Source organism: Thrips palmi, unplaced genomic scaffold (genome assembly GCF_012932325.1).
Source record: "Thrips palmi isolate BJ-2018 unplaced genomic scaffold, TpBJ-2018v1 HiC_scaffold_19, whole genome shotgun sequence".
Classification (NCBI taxonomy): Eukaryota; Metazoa; Arthropoda; class Insecta; order Thysanoptera; family Thripidae; genus Thrips; species Thrips palmi.
Window position 1 is genome coordinate 12,936,791 of NW_023144628.1, and position 19,295 is coordinate 12,956,085.

The following is a 19,295-nucleotide window of genomic DNA, read 5'->3' on the forward strand; positions in this document are numbered from 1 at the left end:
TTGAGCATGGCTGAACGCACGAAACAGTGCGCAACTACAGACAGTTTCGTGCTTAGTTACGCACCAAGTCGTGCATTTTAAAACACATGCACAATTTTGTGTTCAATTTATGCACAAAAAAACTTCATGGAAATTTAGTGTGTTCTAAAGGGCCGATCCATCCACGGAGAAGAAGAGCCACGAAGTCAAACAGTGCACGAGGTGGCTGCAGACGCTGCGGAGCCTATCACCCAATTCCGACACGGCACCCAGAAAAGCCGTTCTGGAACCAAGGAAATTGACTTGCATCAATGAATTATTCAAGTGAATTCCCTTACTGCAAGTCAACTTTCTTGGTTCAAGAAAGGGCTCGGCCTCTGAACTTCTGGTGGTGCTGAGCGCCGCGGAGGCAGGCAACCCATCAAGCAGCTTTCCTCAGTGCGGCTGTGCAGCCGTGGAGCCGTTTTTCCAGAGCCGAGACGAGCGGAGGTTGCTTGAAACCTGAGGAACAAAGAACAAAATAGTTGGAAAAAGACAGTGGCAGCTAGCTAATGTTCCCTTTAAAAAAATCCACTCGAATCCGAATTGTGGTACTAATGTGAAGCAAAAGCGTGGCCGAGTTTTTCGGCCACAGCATCTTATCCGAGAAGGTTATATTAAGCTAGGCAGGTAGGTCTCTGTTCATCGTACAATCGGATTGGTTATTGTACCCCCTAAAAAAGAAAGGTTTTGACGCTGTGACCAAAAAAACTAGAGAGACTCGATTCTTTCGCGACATTGGTACTAAAAGCGACAATTTTCAAATAAAATTACAATCAGGCATCGGTTCCAGAATTTTAATCCCCATCGGCCATAGTTGGAAACAACAATAGAGGCGCGAAGCGGAACTGCGCTGTTGTTCTGTCTCAAGGGTGAGGCGCGCGCGCGCCGTGGAGATAGGCAGCCCACCGTGCACCAACGCCCGCTGGGAGGCGTCCGTCCAACGCGCGCAGGCGCTTGCCGCATTCATTCAGTTCATTCATTTGTCATTCATGCCAGGTCCGTTGGAATGGCGGTTCCAAAACCGAAAAACCATAATTGTGATGACGAATTAAACTTTCTTTCTGCCAAAGAGCAGCAAGCTCAGGTACGTACTGAAAACACGGATTTTAAAGAAAAAGCATCTTTCTGCAAAACCGTAGTTTTACGTTGTACCAACCTTGTTATTTGTTGTGAGTAGGGCTGACGCACGCAAATCCCGTAGAGTCGTCGCGTGGGTCGGTGCGGACGACGCCGCGTGACCTCGCCGCCCGGACTCCAAGATGGCGGTCGGTCGCGTTGCTACGTGGCACCGCCAGGCGCCGCAACGCGACACCCTGGAGCCCCCGTCGGCGTAGCTGCCTCTGCAGCAGGTCGGCTTCCGGCACCCTGCGCGTCGTTGTCCCGGACAAGCATTGCCGTCGACGCCGAGGTCCCGGACACCAGCTGCCGTCGACGCCGAGGTCCCGAACACCAGCCGCCGTCGACGCCGAGGTCCCGGATACGAGCCGCCCCAGCCGCCGTTGACGCCGAGGTTCTGGACACCGGCTGCCGTCGGCTTGGGAGGCGGTCGTCCAGGAGCCGCTACTTGAGGAGCAGGAGCAAGCAGCCTGGCCGCTCGGCGCAGACGCCGCGGGCTGGCGCTGGATGCGAGCGTGCCGAAGGCTAGGCGAAGACTGAGGACTGAGGTGGACTGGGGACTGGGACTAGGAACAGTGACGAGAGAGGGGGATAAGCGGGGAGGGAGAGAGAGAGAGAGAGAGAGACGGACGGACGGACGGAAACGGGGTGTGGGGACGGGGAGCGGAGGGGGCAGAATGAGCCGCCTGACTAGGACACAAGACCGGTAGACGGAGTGGTCCATGGTAGGGCCCAGTCCCAAAAAACCATGGGTCGCATGGGATCCCATGAGTCATATTCCATGGGACCTAACTGAAATCCCATGAGACCGCGGGTCAGCACCATGGGTAAGTGGCCTCCCATTGAAAATAGAGGTGATTTCCCATGGCGCGGGATGAACACCATGGGAGGGCCTCTCCATGGTGTGAACTTTCTCATGGTGTCGCCATTCCCATGGGATGGAATTCCTGCCCGTGCGTTAAAGTCTCCGTCTAATTTTTACGTTTACGTAATATCATGTCAACGGTGACTTGTAGACAAAATCTAGTTTCAAAATCGGTTGTATCGTGAAAAGTTCACCTTAGGCGGACATTAATGTGGGTGATGACCCTCTCAGACGGAGGCACTTCATACATTGATCTTTCTAGACACTCTGTCATGGCAAGGAAGAGCTCCCATGGGACACACCATGGGGCATCTCCCCATGGGTTGCTCAACACCATGGGAAATGGTGCAAAAAATCAATGGGATATCTACCCCATGGGAAAAATCGGCCCATGGTGTCCCATGGCGTCCCATGACTCATGGGATGCTCCATGGTTTTTTGGGACTGGGGGGCCCGGAGGCACGTAGCAACAGGCTGCTTCCGAGTAAGAGGAGAAGGTGTCTCTCTCCCTCTCTCGCACTCGGAATGGGTCCTAAAGGGAGACAAATCGACCCGTTCTGAACCAGTCCGTCGGAGAGATGAGGCCACGAAGCGACCAGAATATTCAGTTAAAAACATTGCTTCGTTGCAACCTCGCGAAATGTTTTCGAAAAATCAAGTATGTTATTTAGTGGGACAGCGAGGCCTAAGAGTGGTATGAGGCCTAACAGCGCTCATAATTTCTAATCCAGACGAAAATCCAGGGAAAATTCCGGAAAATTCCAGATGGAATTGTAAGCGTACACCAGCTACGCCGGCGCACAGTGGGCCAGAAGACCGGCCCAGGCGGCCAAAACTGTAGACGCATTTTGAGCTCCCGAACCCAACGTGTCACCCCACCAATGGATTCTTCCTTCGGAGAGCTTATTAGTGGGGTCACACGTTCGGTCCGAGGTCCATTTAGCGACTCTGGAGCTCAAAATGCGTCGTGAGTTCTGGCCATCTGTGCCGGCCTTCCGGCCCGCCCACTGCACTGCAAGAAAAAGTGTTGATAGTACAACAAAAGTACAACAAAAACTGTACAATAAAAGTACAACGAGAATTGTACAAACCACAACGAGCCCTGGACTGCACAGCACTCGTCATGCCGGTTCCATTGTACTTTGTACTACAATTGTTGTACTTGAAAAGTACACAAAATTCCTGATAAAAAATTTGCCAGAAATTTGTGTACTTTTGTTGTGGTTATTTCCTGCAGTGTGCGCGCCGCTTCGTGCTATCCAACAACGCGGCACGACGTGGCACGGCAGGGCACGGCATGGCACCGTGAGAGTCGAAACGTCCTCTGGAGGGACAGAGTGACGAGCGCCGCGTGGAGCTCAGAGCCGGGCGCCTGATGAGGCAGCAGACTGGTTCTGATTTCGAGTGTCCTGTCTCTCTCGCACTCATGAGGCGTGCCCTATACCTAAGAGAGAGAGAGAGAGAGAGACGCAGAGAGAGGAAACGACTGAGCGACGAACACGACTTTCGGAATCCAGTCTACAGGCAGCCACTGTACAGAAAAGTTCCGGCCTTTTGCACAGAAAATGTTCGGGAGACTGTGGTACGGAAGTGCGGGAAAAAGCACGGATCGTCCGAACTTGTTCAATGTGACTAACGTAAAGGCACATTAAATGTTTTTGTACAAATTTTGTACGAGACATCACAATTTTTTGTGCACACGAACTTTTCGTACAAACTTGTACAAAATTTTGTACAATTTTGTATGGCTAAAAATGTGCATTTTTTCGTACAATAATTGCACGGAAATTTCGTGTGCACAAAAAACTGTGATGTCTCGTACAAAATTGTGCGCAACATTTTGTGTGTGGGTAAGGATATCAAAAGAACAGAAGTTTCGTCGAGTTCCGTAGTTGCCAGGTTCGGACGGTCCAGCGGCAAAATTGCTTACCGAGTTTGTTCTGAAATATTGTACTCTCGTGCGGAGAGTACCGAGTTTCCGGCTGGCGAGGCAGCGGTTGCCTCGTTGCGTGACTAGCATGCACAGAACAGGCCGAGCGCATGGCTGGCTAGGCAGCGGCTGCCGTCTGATTCCGAACACTGCTTCGTCACTCTATCTCTCTCGCATCCCTACGGACCGCCCCATGGGTGCGAGAGAGACAGAGCGACGAAAGCAGTGCTCGGAATCAGACGGCTGGCTGCGTGGCTTGAACGAGGGGACAACCATACCGGATGTTTGGGCACTGTGGCAAAAAGGTACGGAAAATCCTGTTAATTTTTTTGCCAGGATTCTCCGTAGCCCTCTTATCAATATTCTCCGTAGGCTCTTACAGTATTCTCCGTAGGGCCGCACAGTATTCTCTGTAAATCCGCACAGTCTTCTCCGTAGGACCTCGAAGACTGTATAGTCCTACGGAGATCACTGTGCGGTCCTACGGAGAATACTGTGCGGTCCTACAGAAATTACTGTAAGAGCCTACGGAGAATATTGAAAAGGGGCCTACGGAGAATTACCACAAGCTGTTTACAGGATTTTTCGTAGCTTTTTGCCACAGTGGGGACACAAGATTTATATTCAGGCTAAAGATTTCGTCGAATTTCGCAAGATTTAAACCGAAATTATGCCGAGTATAACGCCCAAAATTTGCTTGTATTTTTGCCTTTTGGGGGACAAGATTTTGGATTTCCAGAGATTTCTTGCGCTCAAGGGGACACAAGATTTCTAGAGTGGTTGCCCCCTCGGGCTAGAAGATTATGAGCGAGCAGAGGTGCCGCGGAGCGTGCCGCGTCCCGCACCGTGCCCCGTGCCGTGTGTAGTACCGCGCGGGTGGCTGGCGGGGCTCGAGTTGCGCGCGCGGCGTGTGGCCTCCACACGCAGCTGTCTATACTCACGAAGTGCGTGACACGCGTCGCGCAGAGCCCCGCGACCCCCTCAGTGGCGCCAACACGTGGGTGCAGGGTCTGCGGCCGCAGACCCTGATTTGGGGTGGGTGGGTGGTTGCGGTGGTGGGTGAGGGAAGGGGAAAAGAGAAAGGGAAAGGGGAGAAAAAGGAAAGGAGGGGAAGAAAAGAAAAGAAGGAGAGGAAAAAGAAGAGAAGAGGAAAAAGGGGGTTGTAAGGGGCTGAATATCAGTCGCTCCCCCTAAATGAAATTTCAGTGGGCGCCACTGGACCCCCTCCCCCTCTCGAGATGCCGCGCTTCTCTGCAGTCCGTCTACACACGCTCTGCAAACTCAAGTGCACTTCTTGGTGCATGCCTGCAGGCACACACTTTTTGGTGGATGCCTGCAGGCACACACCTTTTGGTGCATGCCTGCAGGCACACACTTTTTGGTGCATGCCTGCAGGCACACACTTTTTGGTGCATGCCTGCAGGCACACACTTTTTGATGCATGCCTGCAGGCACACACTTTTTGGTGCATGCCTGCAGGCACACACTTTTTGGTGCATGCCTGCAGGCACACACTTTTTGGTGCATGCCTGCAGGCACACACTTTTTGCTGCATGCCTGCAGGCACACACTTTTTGGTGCATGCCTGCAGGCACACACTTTTTGGTGCATGCCTGCAGGCACACACTTTTTGGTGCATGCCTGCAGACACACACTTTTTGGTGCATGCCTGCAGGCACACACTTTTTGGTGCATGCCTGGCAGGCACACACTGCCTGGTGCATGCCTGGCAGGCACACACTTGCTTGTATGCACGCATAAGCGACGGCATGCACCAGGAAGTGTATGCACGCGAACGGACGTGTCAAGTTCAACCGTGTGACATCGTATTCAAGCAAACGTGGGCGTTTTCAATTTTGATAAAACAAAATTCACATTTCAACGAGTAAGACCCACGTTCGTTAAAAAACAGTGGAAGCAATATTATTTTGGAACGCACGGCGGCGTTTGTGAAAACATCAATCTACCGCCCACTACTTCAAGTGAATAAAAGTGGGAAAAAACAGTGTACACAATTAGTGGGTTTGCCTGGTGCCTGGGCAGGGCTCGCACCTCCAATTATTGTTGGCTCCACGGGAAGATTGAGGTATGAGCAGGGGTCTCAGACACGCGGGTCGCTCAGGCGCTTTTCGGGCCGCAGTGAATGGACCGCAAGAGGAAAGATAGGCGAGAAACACAAGTCCAGGCCGGCATTGAGTCTCTCTCTCTCTCTCTCTCTCTCTCTCTCTCTCTCTCTCTCTCTCTCTCTCTCTCTCTCTCTCGCCTCGTTATATGGGAGGGACAAGGATAGACAGTGGGCTCGCGCGGCCGACGTGAGCCGAGGCAGCAGAGCGCTGGCTCGACGCCACCGGTTCTCGCCCGGTGTCTCGCCCGCTAGCAATTATCCTTGTCTATCCCATAAAAGTCAGCAAGAGCAAGAGAGATGGGCGGAGTGCCCGCATCGTTTGGAAGAAGGCGAGGGGCAAACAACTTGAATTTTGGTGTACATTTCTCTTGAAATAGCGTGAAATAACGTTGAAATACCCTTGAAATAACGTTTAACAATGTAATAACGCGAATTTGAAATAACGGTGTACAAATTTTGACCAAGTTGTTTGCCCTGGCGAGAAAGGCCCTCGCATTCGGAAGACTTGACGTTCGGAACATGCTGGCTGGCCGAGAAACGCATGCAGGCCGATAAGACCCCCTGGGGGTCCTCGGCACCAATTCGCACCAATTGGCGCTGTACTCATAGCGTTTGGATCGTAGCGTTGGACGCTCCGCCAGCGGCCTCACAGGGGCGGCGTGGCGACGAGTCCGTCGCGTCAGCACCCGGCGGCGTGAATAGCAGCGTAGCGTGGGTGGTAGCCGTGGCCTCGAGCCCACGCAGCCGTGGGACAGGTTCCAGCCGAGGGGGGAACAGCTTCCCACCTTCGTTGTACAAAATGTGACCACATTCAGGTGGCAAAAACGCCTGTAAGTAGGCAACATGTGTGGCAAAAACGCCAGAAATCTTGCACATTCCTGCACATTCACACAGTCATTGTACACAAAATTTTACAGTGGGTCACCCCTAGGTTCCAGCGCAGTGATGCTCGGTGGTTCAGTCGGTGATGGCTGCGCGGCACTCCGGAAGGGGTCGCACAGGGGGCACCGTCCGGGTGGGTCCGGGATGGGTAACACTCACTCACTTTTCGGGTCCGTGGACTGTAGAGTCCAATAACAACACTCTGTCACTACACTGTCGGGCAGAGTAACACCGTAGACTCGGATCGTAGCGGAGCCGCGTGGGCGTGTCGTGGCAGAGCGTGGGTGGTCAGAACTGAGGCCCGCTCCGCAGCACTCGTGTAAATCTTGTCAGAATGTCGGAAACGTGTCTAAAAACCTGATCAAAATTCGCGCATCTCTGAAAGCTGAAAACATATTCTGACATTCTGCAGAACTCAGGCCATCAATATCAGCATAAGTTTTCAGAATTTCAGCTTTCAGAGGTGCGCGAATTTTGATCAGGATTTAAGACATGTTTCTGATCTTCTGACAAAATTTACACGAGTGTGGTGCCCTCCTGCAGCCGTGGTCCGGGGTGGTGCGCCGGCGTAGTGCCGGAGTCCACCCCGGCCCGCCCCGGCCCGACCTCGGCCGGGCCTACGTTGAAGAGGTCGTGGGCCCAGCGATTCGCCCGGCACGCGTCATGGGCGCGTGTCGCTGGGCACGTCGCGGCGGCCGGCCGTCAAGCCGGGTGCGCTCGCGGGACCGGTGCGCCGGGCAGGTAGGCCACCCTTCGGGCTCGAATGGCCGTGTGGCTGAGGGGAACGCGGCGCTATGGCGGCCGTTCCCTCTGAACTCTTTTCGCTCTCTTTTGAAGGCTTTACTCCGATTTGCTCTGTTTCGCGCACTCGTCTCCGTGTTGGATCTTTGCCGTGGGGTCACTCTCGTTTATTTCGTGAGACTTACGTATTTGCTTTACAGTCATTGAAGGCAGTTCCTTCTGTTCCAGTGGGGGCGACGCGACTTTTTGCGCGTTCGCCATTCGGCTGTTTATTGTGTCCCCTCTAGCCCGCCACCCCCTTACAAGTCACTTTAGTAACATTACTGGGTTAGGTTCATAATTGTTTATTCATCACATGGATTACATTTCACGTGGCATTCCGCGTCTTTTACACACTAAACGTGACAAAATGTCACGTTCGTTTGAGCATTGTGTCACGTTCGTTTGAATGTGAACAAGGTGACTTTTGACCAATTCACACCCAAACGAATGTGACACAATGCTCAAACGAACGTGACATTTTGTCACGATCGTTTCAACGTGATGTCACGTTCCTGAAATGAGAGTGCAGTTGCCTTATCGCCCTAATTACACACAAATAGTTCTTTTTTTACGCTATTTAAGTAGTTTTAATCTGGCAGCTGCTCTGGCTGCCATAATTACGCATACTGGTACATGCGTCAGAGACAAAGGGTAATCTCGCCTTTCTAGAAAGAAAGAATTTCGCCTTTATTTTACAGTTATACTGAAGGCAGAGTCTGAACAGTTCCCAAGGTACTGTGGCTGCGGGTTCCCAGGGTACAGTGAACGCCGCTCCTGCAGGCACAGTGTCTGCAGACACAGGGATACAGCATGCTGTATCCCAGGGTACGGTAAACACCTTCTTTCGATGAACAGTGGAGAGTGGCATCAGAATTAACGCGAATCGGCAATACATTAGCTTATTCACGTCACACTGTTCAAAGAAACCTCACTTTTTGTCACATTCGTTTCGACGCACTGCCACGTTCCTGGAATGAGTGTAGACATTGTCCGCCCAACGAGCTGGGTACTTGGGACCCTCGTGAGGTAGGCAACTCAGCGGTCACCACTGCCGGTTGGGCTGCCTACCTTGCACGGCGGTAGCGGTCTGAGGGGAAACGCGACAAATACCGCCAGCAATTTGGGCGATAGCGCGGAGGCCGAGGGAGTTCTGTCCCGCACCCCAGCGTGATGTGCCTCTCTACAGGAGGAATACATCGTAACAAGGAGAATAAATTTGCAAAGGAACACAGATTCCGAATGCTATGGGGGCATTCCACGTCAAACCATCATGTTTCAAAACGCACTTCCTCAGATCCGGACTCCAACATTATCTTTCGTAGCCTACCACGCGAGAAACACGCCAATACATTTTTTGAACAATTTTTCAGGACTTTGGCAGTGGTGATTTTTTTTTAATTTCTGATAAAATTTCAAGACTTACGAATACGCAGGTTTTTATTTAAGTGTATTCAAGTGCTCAGATGGGTTGAAACAGTAATGGTCAACATAATAGAGTGATAAACAAACTTGGAACCCCCAACTTTTACCAAAAAAACAAGTTGTTGACCTCAATTTTGAATTCCCAAAATACACTATCATACTTTTTGGACCATATTGGCATCAAAGGACCCTGAGGAGGTACTCTTGTCAGCAAAACATTGGGGATGGCAATCCACACACACTAAACGTCACAGGACTTTTTTTGCCCCAAGCATGGTGCAATTTTAAGCACATCCAACGGTGATACAGTTTTGTGCCTCCCTAGCGATACATTTTGTCCAATGCCTTCTGCAAATTTTACTTTCATGAGAATTTGTTCCACTGTCCCGGCAGACACAAAATTGTACCGCCGTCGGGCGTGCCTAAAAATGCATAATTTCATGCAAATTTGAGTACAATTTTATGCAAAACGTCACATAGGTTTGAAACCATGCATCACCACATACAAAATTGTACAGTAACATATGGAGTGTGCTATTACACACGCATTCAACAACAAATCCCAGAGAGAATGCCCTTGTGACAGTGCTGAGGTTCAGCAAATAAATTATTCTGGAAACAGTAGGTTCAGTTGGGGTAATAATGGGACAGTTTGAATAATAAGGTTTCCACAACTCTGCAATGGCGAGTTGGAGTGTTTCTAATGCTTTTAAAGGATAGGGTGCTCTGTTCCACACCATTCGGCGTTAAAATAAGATCAAAAAGTCATTTAATTTTGCAGTTGTGTTAAATAAACTATGATAACTCGGACTTGTAAGTTTGGGGTAAAAATGGGACACGCTGGGGTAAAAATGGGACAGGGGCTTAGCAGTGCTGAAACAGGCCTCAAAGTTTTCCAAATAGACACCACTATAAAATTTGATCCGTCTCAACACGAGGAACAATAAATGTCATCACATGCCACAGGTTCGGATGAAAAATGAAAAGGCATTGCGCTTTAAAAGAACTTGGGTGCAATTTGATCTCTTGCGACTATTTGTTTATTTCAAAGCCCATTAACTTTTTAAATATCCATCCAAACCCATAGCATGTGTCGACATTTTTTGTTTGTATAGGCGCGAGGCCAATCTATTTCCGTTCAGAGATGTCAATTCGAACAACTTTGAAAATTTTCTCCCCTAAGGCCACAATTTACCATTAACAAAGTGTCCCATTTTTACCCAAAGGGGTGTCCCATTCTTACCCCACCGGAAAATTCAACAATTGCAAGTTAACGAATGCATTGATGTCAAAATGAGTTGGTGGATCGAAATCCTCGTTCTTTTAGCTTTCCAAAACACTATAATACTTTACTTTTCTGTTTATTGGGGGTTCTGTAGTGATCTGACCCCTGCGGCAAATTTTCCCAATCTTAAAAAAAAACCATAATTGCCATGTTCTTCTTGATTTCTTAATTCCCATTTCTATGAGCAGTCATTGTGGCGCCGTATGAAAAATGGAATACTAGACACCTGATCATTTTAAGCACAGACATGTCATTGTAGGACGTTTCAAAATGCCAAAACTCGTCAAGATTAGAAAGTGTCCCATTTTTCCCCAAGTTTTCAGTGTCCCATTATTACCCCAACTGACCCTACCGTCAGTTTTGATTTTGAACTTAATTTCAACTTCACTGCATTTTAAATCACATCAGCATGGTGCAGCATAAGAGGTGGTGACGAAAAGCAGACGTGGCCGCAGACATCCTGTTCCGGCGACGCGGTGCAACGGCCCGGGAAGATGGCGCCGCTCTCGATATAGTGTTTACAATTAGACTTGTAAATTAACTATTTCACCTGTAAATTTAAGAAGCAGGTTGTAAAATGTTGAACAATTTGTCAATTTACAATTTACTTTGTAAAAAAAACCAATGCAGTTCGTGGCACAGATTTAACAGGCAAATATGCATAAAAGTAAGATTGAGTTGTAAGAAAAGAAGTTCACGCATGATAAAACGAGAGGCGCAAGATAACGATTTTATCAGTAAAACTACGATCTTTCGTCAGTAACATTAAGATTTCATCGTAAAATTACGAATTTATTCCTAAATTTATGAGTAAAGTTTGTCGAAAATATGACAACTGTTCATTTCATGAATCTTGTGGTTATTTTACGAATTACAAGGTAGGTGTACGCCAGACCGTGTCTTGTCGTAACAGGCTTCGCGATGCTGCGCCAGTTATGACAACCCACGCCTGGCGTTACACCTACCTTGGCCTGCGGCGCTTGCCTGCCTTCGGCAGGCTAGGTTTCTTTTCCAGGCATCCGCATACCAATTTGCGTGATTGAAGGTCAAAACAGCATTTGATTTCGTGCCTAGGGCTGCATTGGCCTGACTTTTTAACTTGTCGAGGCTGGGGGGCTCCGCCCCCAGACCCCCCTTTCCTCAAGACAGAAGTGATCTGCCTGCAGAAAACTCGATTTTTCGCCGTTTTTTAGGTGTTTTTCGGCTATAAAAACCGAACTAGTTGAGCTAGGATAGTGAAATTTCGCGTGTGCTGAGCCAAGGACATACCCAAAAAGTGTGCAAAATCTCACAGAGATCGGCCGAGCCGTTCAGGAGGAGTAGCGCGGACACACACACACACACACGCACGCACGCAGACAGGAAAAATTTTTCAACCCCACCTGAGTAACAGGCTTCGCTATCGCTCAGCCAATTATTTGTAAAATTACAACACTAATTGTTGGGATTAATGTGGTAAAATAATGACTTCTCTTAACAGCGATGGCCAAATTATGGCCAGACAAAAAGTCACTTTTCGTCACGCCAAAAAATGGCGTGACAGGAAATTCACGCCGAAAGAGGGCGACGTGTGCACTCTAAAAAAAATCAGTACAGAATTTTTTAACATGGTTACGCAGCTTTTTCAATAACATGTGTTACAGAAATTTGTATCACGATGGATACAATTTTTATCTTTGTAACTTGGTTACAGAATTTCGTAACGGTTACAAAATTTGTAAACAGTCGTTATTCTTCCAAATCAAGCTTCAAAATGAGAATTTTGTTCGAACGTAGTCTTTGTGGGTCTGGTTGAAGGTCCTTATGCCATTCTTCGAGTTACAACTTTCCCAGATGTACTCTGAGAAGTCGGGAATCGAACCCCAAACTCTGGGTTGGCGGCCCGCCACGCTACCAACTGCGCTGTGCGGACGCCGTGGAGGGAGCGGCGCAGGTAGCCGGTGACCTGAGGCGCGCGCGGTAAGGGACGGAGGCCTTGCCAGCCAAGCATACACGAGACTGAATCTCTTATTCAGAGTCGGGAAAAATAAAAGCACATGAAAACTCTAAGTTTAACTTGTCTCTATGGGCACTGCTGTTCAATTTTGCCGTTAAAACATTATGTTTTTATCTCTGATACAGAATTTAGTATCCAGTTACAATTTTCTGTATCAGTTATGTTACAAACATAATATTGTAACCTTCATGTAACAAATTTCTGTATCAAGGTCCAAAATGATTCATTTTTCTGTAACCGGCACATCTGTTACAAAATTCTATATCACCTATACAAATATTTGTAACCAATGCAGGTGATACAAAATCCTGCATCAAAAATGATACAAAATTCTATAACTTTTTTTAGAGTGTGCGTCACGCCGTCATCTGGCGTGAATGTATCATGTGGATTGGTGCGCACAATGCGTTGTATGAGGAAAGTCGTGCCAAAATCCGCCAGGACAAGAAATTCACGCCAAAAAATGGCACGAATTTCTGAGTCGCGCCGATTTTTGCCGTGAATTTTCTGTCATGTCGTATTTTAGCATGACACTTAATTAGCGCCCCTGCAGCGGCAAGAAGTCACGCCGATAGATTTTCAGTGTCAATAGCCACACCGGTGAAACGAAGGCATTGCAACTTTGCCCGTAAAGGGCGCAAACGATTTACGCCTCTGTAACGACGCGAAGGGCATTAAAACTTTCCTTGGAAGTCCTACACCAATTCACGCCCTTCCGAAGGCCATTGAACGATTTTGCGGGGCGTGAAAGATTGTTCATGCCCTGATGGGCGTTTTTTTAATGCCTATGTTTTTACTAGTGTACGAGTCCCACGCTTGCAAGTGTGGTCTCCCACTTTGATTTACAGAGTAGATAGATACCTTGCTAACTTATATGCGTTATGACTTTTTCAGTCAAGTCTACGATAAGTTTGATGCAGAATCGAGGTTTCTTGACTTCTGGTCTTTTGGAGTAGACGCCGATCGCGTATGCGCGAAATCGACCGTAGGGCAGGACAGGAAAATGTCGTAGCTGACCGACTCGGGACGGCGTGTTAGTGACATTATAGGTCCGCTGCAACAAAACCTAACTTGAAGAGTTTTTTGACAATATCTCCGGTGTTTATGAATTGCCGTCCCCAATATTTTGCTGGCAGTTAGAGTACCGAGTTCGAGGGCTGAAGTAGCAGGTAAGGGATTGCCAATGAGTCTATTGCACCCTTATGTGATGCTCTTTCGATATGTGCAAAGTGATTTGCAAACAATGGCCTAGTTTGAATAGAGCATTCTAGTCGTCGCCGATCGAAGAACATAAAGAAGAACAAAACCGGAAGCCGTGAAGAAACGGAGTAGGTATCAAGCCCGGTTTCAACGAGAAATGTCGACAAATATTTTTATTTCCTGAGTCAAAAAGTGTTTGAAACAAACGAAAGTGCTTTTGAAAGAGATTCGACACAGAAAACTCAGAAACTAGCCCACTCAGAGACGTTTGGGAGGTTATGTTGCCGGGGCCAATTCCGGCTTTGTTCTTCTTCTTGTTCTTCGATCGGTGACGACTAGAATACTCTATTATCTCGAAGAAGTCCGTGACCCCTGCACGGAGCAAGATCGGAGTGAGAGCTTCGCCTCACTGCCGCTTTAGGGTGTTACCACCCCCTGGTAAAACAACTGTTTTTGGAGTGGTGACACCATGGTTACGAATGCTCACGACTTACGTTGGGAACAGGACACTTTCGAGGGAAACCATCGATGTGTGTGGCAAGTAACACTACCAACTCTTTTCCTACTTCTTCCATAACGAAACAAAAGTCTTGTGGCGGCACTACGAAGAAGTGCTCTCTCCATCCCGACACTGTATCCCACTTGGCGACGTCTAACTTAACCTGTCGATCAAAAGAAGCCATTATTAATTTTACTGCCCGTGGAGCTTAAGGATCATTTAGGAAACTCAACACTGAACTGAACTGTCCTCGGCGCGGGCGCTTGAGTCAATAATATTTAAAGGAACGTGGCATTTTGTCCATGCTCGTTTCAATGTGGTGTCACGTTCTTGGAATGGGATTGATACAAGGTGGGTTTTAAGGGGAGGTGCTACTGAAAATCTTATTTCTTCAAATTGAGTCCCACTATCTATTCATTGTAAATTTCAAGCATTTCATAGTAAATAGCAAAATTTGAAGTTTGGAGAGCAATACCTAGCCCCAAATCTAGTCGAAGAGGAATTTTCGGCTATTTACAGTCGTATCTTGAAAAATTCTCCTACGCCAAGTATTTCAACGTAAACTGATGTTCTGGGCACTTTTCACTTCATCGGTTCATACTTGATGATCCGTGGCACTAGTAGTAAGATACTGGGACCATTCCAAAATCATAAGCTGTGTTTATAAGACAGCATGTCACTAAAATTTCAAGAAAATAGTAAAAATCCTGATACTCAAGTGTCTTTTTAGCAGATGATACCTTTACTTAAAAACATACCTAAAACTACAACTACAAGACACAGAAAGGTGTCACCTAGCTTTTAATCGAGAGTCCAAAAACCAAGGCCTCCCGATTTGGCCCGGCCCGGGGGCGCTCGGGCTCGGCGCGGCGGCGGGCGGTGCAGGCCACGGCTGGCCACGGCTCGGCACAGTACCAACACCGGCCAGCTCGCTCGGGTCTTTGAATTTTGGTCTATGTTTTTGTAAAAAAAAAAAAAAAAAAAAAAAAAAAAAAAAAACGGAGGGACGGGCATAAGGTGCGTCCGTTCGTCCGAGGACTTCCCGTGGTCCGATCTTGACCAAATTTGGTGTGCAGCCTCCTGGGGTGACCCTTAGAACCGCCCGGTGGCAGCAAATCCGATCCGAGCCCCGGGGGCACTGCTGCAGGTGCATCATGGTCTACATGGGATCCAGGAGGATTTCGGCAACGGATACAGCTAGAAGGGCATGTAGGGGTATTTTTAGAATCGGGGCGACGAAACAAAACCAACGGTGCCAGTTACAAGCGAATCAGAGAAGTTCGGATCCGGGTTCAAATCCCAGTGGGGTGTATTTTGTCCATTCTTTTTATCCGAGTTTTTGCATTGTTTTTGATGTTTTTGAGGGTGCTGATGACGAAAATAACAACTATTTTGACCTCAGACTCAGGTTCACATCCCGTTTGGGTTGAAAATAGGCGATATTTGCCCAGTCCTGAATGGGTTGACGGGACGGGCCAAAGTTGCCGATGTATATCGATACTTTTGCTGTTATTGAATACTATATCTTTGTAATGAGCCCCTTACTATCCCGTAGAAGAAAACCAAACGAGTATCATCTGCTTTCATTAACGTTCGTTAAACGAGATTTTTTCTGAAAAGCAACGCTAAAATAAATTTGGTGGGTCCCATGTCTTGTTGATGCCACACTTTAATGAATATGAGCCAAAGAAGTGAAAAATGTCCATAACATCAGTTCACGTGGAAATACTATGCGTAGGAGAATTTTTTGAGATATTGCTTAACTAGGCTGAAAAACCCTCTTGAAGTGGATTTGGAGGAAGGTAATGGGCTCTAAATTTCATGTTTGACTGCTAACTCTGTAGTACGTCTCATCTGCAACAAATGTTTCCACTATGGGGCTCAATTTGAAAAATGCAACTTTTCAATAGCGGTCGCGACACAAAGAATCTCGTGTACATGTGCAACGGGACGGCACTCACCATGCTTTCACCTCGCGTCAGCGCGTTGTTTTTCACCTGAAAGTAGCCGTCGAAGAGGAGGTGGTCCTTGCTGGAACGATTAGAGTGTAGGACTCCCTCTATGATGAGGTCGTCATCGGCGTCGTACTCTGATTTAGGACAGGAGCCCAGCGAGCGGACTGTGATCGTGTACGGCCCCTTGAAGAATCGTGAGCGAAATTTCGTTGTGAGGGGACGGTGCAGCGCCAATTGGCAAAGAATGAGCCAGTGTCCGTGGCAGGGGCGGGCAGTGTAAAACAGTGTGTACAGCAAATGCCGCAAACGCTTCCCTTGTACACTGTCAGAATGTTAGAAACGAAACATGTCTGAAATCCTGCCCCAAATTCTTGCAATTTTGAGAGCTGAGCCTCTGAAAACTTGTTCCGACATCGATGGCCTTCAGTTCAACATAGAATGTCAAGATTTCAGCTTTCCGATAAGTGCAAATTTCGTTTAGGATCCGAGACAGGTTTCAGACATTCTGACAAAATTTACACGAGTGTACCCGCCAGGTGGCGTGTACCTGCTCATACACTGTTGCTCTGCTCCTACATGCGGAAGGCAGAAGCATAAATGAAGGGGGTCATACCCAAAAACTTTGGGTTTTTGAAATCACCAGAAAAACGACACGTAGAAGAGGAAAAATTTTCATTTTTTTAGAGTTACAACAAAACTGCCAGGGGTACAGCGTTTCTTGAAACAATTTTTATGTTATTAAACCCTTTCCCCCGTCTGTTTTGGGGCTGGACGCCAAAGGGTTTGCCTTAGCTTATTTGGGGACAGTTTTAAAAGCTGGCAAAGGTGGGGCCTAAACACTCAAAATAGTTTGAGGTTTTATTTTGTAACATACCCAAAAGAATTTTTCAGCTATTTGGGTAAAATTTGTTTAATTTTAAAGTTAAAAAACTTTTCGGAGTGTTTTTTGGCTCCCCCTCGGCTTGAATCTTTCCGCAAAGCTCCTGCGAGCTCAAAATGCGGGCTTTAGATGCAAACATTTGCAATTTCATTTAAAAAACGCTCGATGCGGGCCCTTTTTCTAATGTTTGCGGCGAAACCAACAAAAACTTTTTTAAATTTTGAAATTTTTGGAAAAACCAACTTTTCTCATTCGCGCATTAAACGGTGGTCCAAATTAACCTAATAAAGTTGTAATTTTTGGTCATTTTTACCCCCCCCCAAGTTTCAAAAACCGAAATTTGGAGGAAGTTTGGCTAAATTCAAAACACCAGGAAAAGAATAAATCGTAGAAAAGGGGAAGGCATTATATGTTTTTTGATTTCTGAAAACTGAAGGGGTTTGGGTTTCCAATTAAATATATTATCTACCATCCTTCCCGCGTCTTTTGGCTCAAACGGCAAGTTATGCTTCAGCTTCTTTGTAGAGTAACAGCTGTGCAAAGAGTGGTCCGTATTACTCCCTAGTTTGGGGTAATATGGACCACCCCTAGAATTTTTCAGCTATGATGGGTGATTTGGGTTTCTAATTGGCTTCAAAGACTTAAAAAAGCTTTTCGGAGTGTGTTGGTCTTGGGTGCCTCACTTGAATCTCGCGACAAGAGCTCCTGCGCCATCAAAATAGGGACTTTTGATAAAAGCAAAACATTGTGGAATTTGACATTAAAAACGCTCCGCGCCTTATCTAATAAAATCCGTGAAACACAATCAATCTAAACTAGTTTAAATTTCGATTTCGAAGACAAAACACTTAAAACTTTTCTCAGTATCTGTCATTTAACGTGGTCCAAATTACCCTGTAAAGTTACAATTTTTCACATTTTACCACATAAGTTATCAACAACTCGATTGTGAGAGGCAAGTTTCGACAGACGTAGTCTCAAAACATGAGGAAACAAGAATAAATACCAGAAACGGCAGCATTATATGTAGTTGATGCTCGACAACTGAAGTTTGTCATTAAAACGTCAAAAACGCCAAAAAAAATAAGTTTCTTAAAATTTGCTTTAAATTGAGCTGATATCTCACTGTGAGTCTTGGAGCACCGTCTCATTGGCACAATTTGAACCACGGTACATGCAAGTTCGGTTGATAGTGCCAGAAACTGTTTTCGAGGCCTCCGCGAGGCGGCAGCACCGATCGCAGAGAAGAATGTCGCGGCTGGTCCACATTACTCGCTTTTATGGTACAATGCAAAGATTTGTGCACTGAAATTCCAGATCATGTCCCCTCGTCCTGAAGCATGCTATTTCTGTGCACACACATAATTTAGTAGAGTATTTACTGGTGAAAGAAGTGAAACTCGGACAGCAGTGTCTCTCACCGCAAATGCCGCATGAACGCTTCCAGTGGAAATTAGTGACACTAAAACTGGCAGCATCAGTTTAGTCTGGCCGCCCCAGAGAAGGGCTCCGCACGACATCAGGCCATGGAGCATGTCTGACCTGCGGTCGTGCCTGATGATTTGCGTTAACTAGGTACGTCGCACTTTCCACCAAAGGTCGCGTCGATGCTTTTCTGTATACACGTCAAACAGTCGTCCTTTCATAGCACTCTACCTCGCCATGAAAGCCTTGTGACGCTTGCGTGACCGTCCACACTCAAGTGCTGGCATTGTTGGCTGTCGAGTTATCCCGGTCACCGCATCGGTCTGGCTCCAATTCATCGTGCACGCACCGGATGTGTTGAAGGGGTTGGCACACTACGCGCGGTCATTTCATGAATCTTGTGGTTATTTTACGAATTATAATTTTAATTTGTAAAATTACAACACGAATTGTTGGGATTATTGTTGTAAAATAACGACTTCACTCTACCAAAAGGTAACACGACGGTTCACACAAATTTTTCCACATTTTGAAGTTTCGCCTAATGTAATTTCGCATAGACAGTTTCACACAAATTTTTTCACACAAATTTCTTTTCACCTACAATGCCAGTTAACACACATTTATTTCGAAGGGTTTCAAGGGGCACGAGGCCACTAGCAACCAACGCCACAAGGCTACTACGTAAAATTGTGGCCACGGCGAGCCAAGTGCTCCAGGAAGCGGTCGTCTTCTAGGGATATAGTTCGGTATCTAATCGAATCAGGGGTGATTCGATTCGGGGACAGATACCCTTGTGTTGACCCGGAATATTCGGAATTTCGAATAGACGTTGGTTCCTCTTCGAATCGGTTGCTCGGGACCGGTTGAAAGACGCGCGCACGGCGTTTAGCATTGTTTTTATATTAAAG

The 19,295-nt window shown here is 47.3% G+C and overlaps 1 protein-coding gene across 1 annotated transcript; it reads right to left on the bottom strand.

Annotated features, from left to right (window-relative positions):
• Window positions 1–10,916: 10,916 nt before the first annotated feature.
• Window positions 10,917–18,571, bottom strand: LOC117646021. Its single transcript, XM_034386644.1, has 5 exons — window positions 18,502–18,571; window positions 16,086–16,262; window positions 14,120–14,287; window positions 13,287–13,479; window positions 10,917–10,979 (listed from the first exon to the last, which is right to left on the bottom strand). The coding sequence occupies exons 2-4, from the start codon at window positions 16,086–16,088 to the stop codon at window positions 13,291–13,293; spliced, it is 360 nt and encodes a 119-aa protein (XP_034242535.1). The 5' UTR covers window positions 16,089–16,262; window positions 18,502–18,571; the 3' UTR covers window positions 10,917–10,979; window positions 13,287–13,290.
• Between the last annotated feature and the right edge of the window lie 724 nt (window positions 18,572–19,295).

Excerpts from the sequence above, each read along its gene's own strand:
- LOC117646021 (XM_034386644.1), bottom strand. Across the intron at positions 13,480-14,119 it reads GAAAGTGTCCTGTTCCCAAC|CGGACCTATAATGTCACTAA; the intron begins GTAAGTCGTGAG and ends GTTTTGTTGCAG.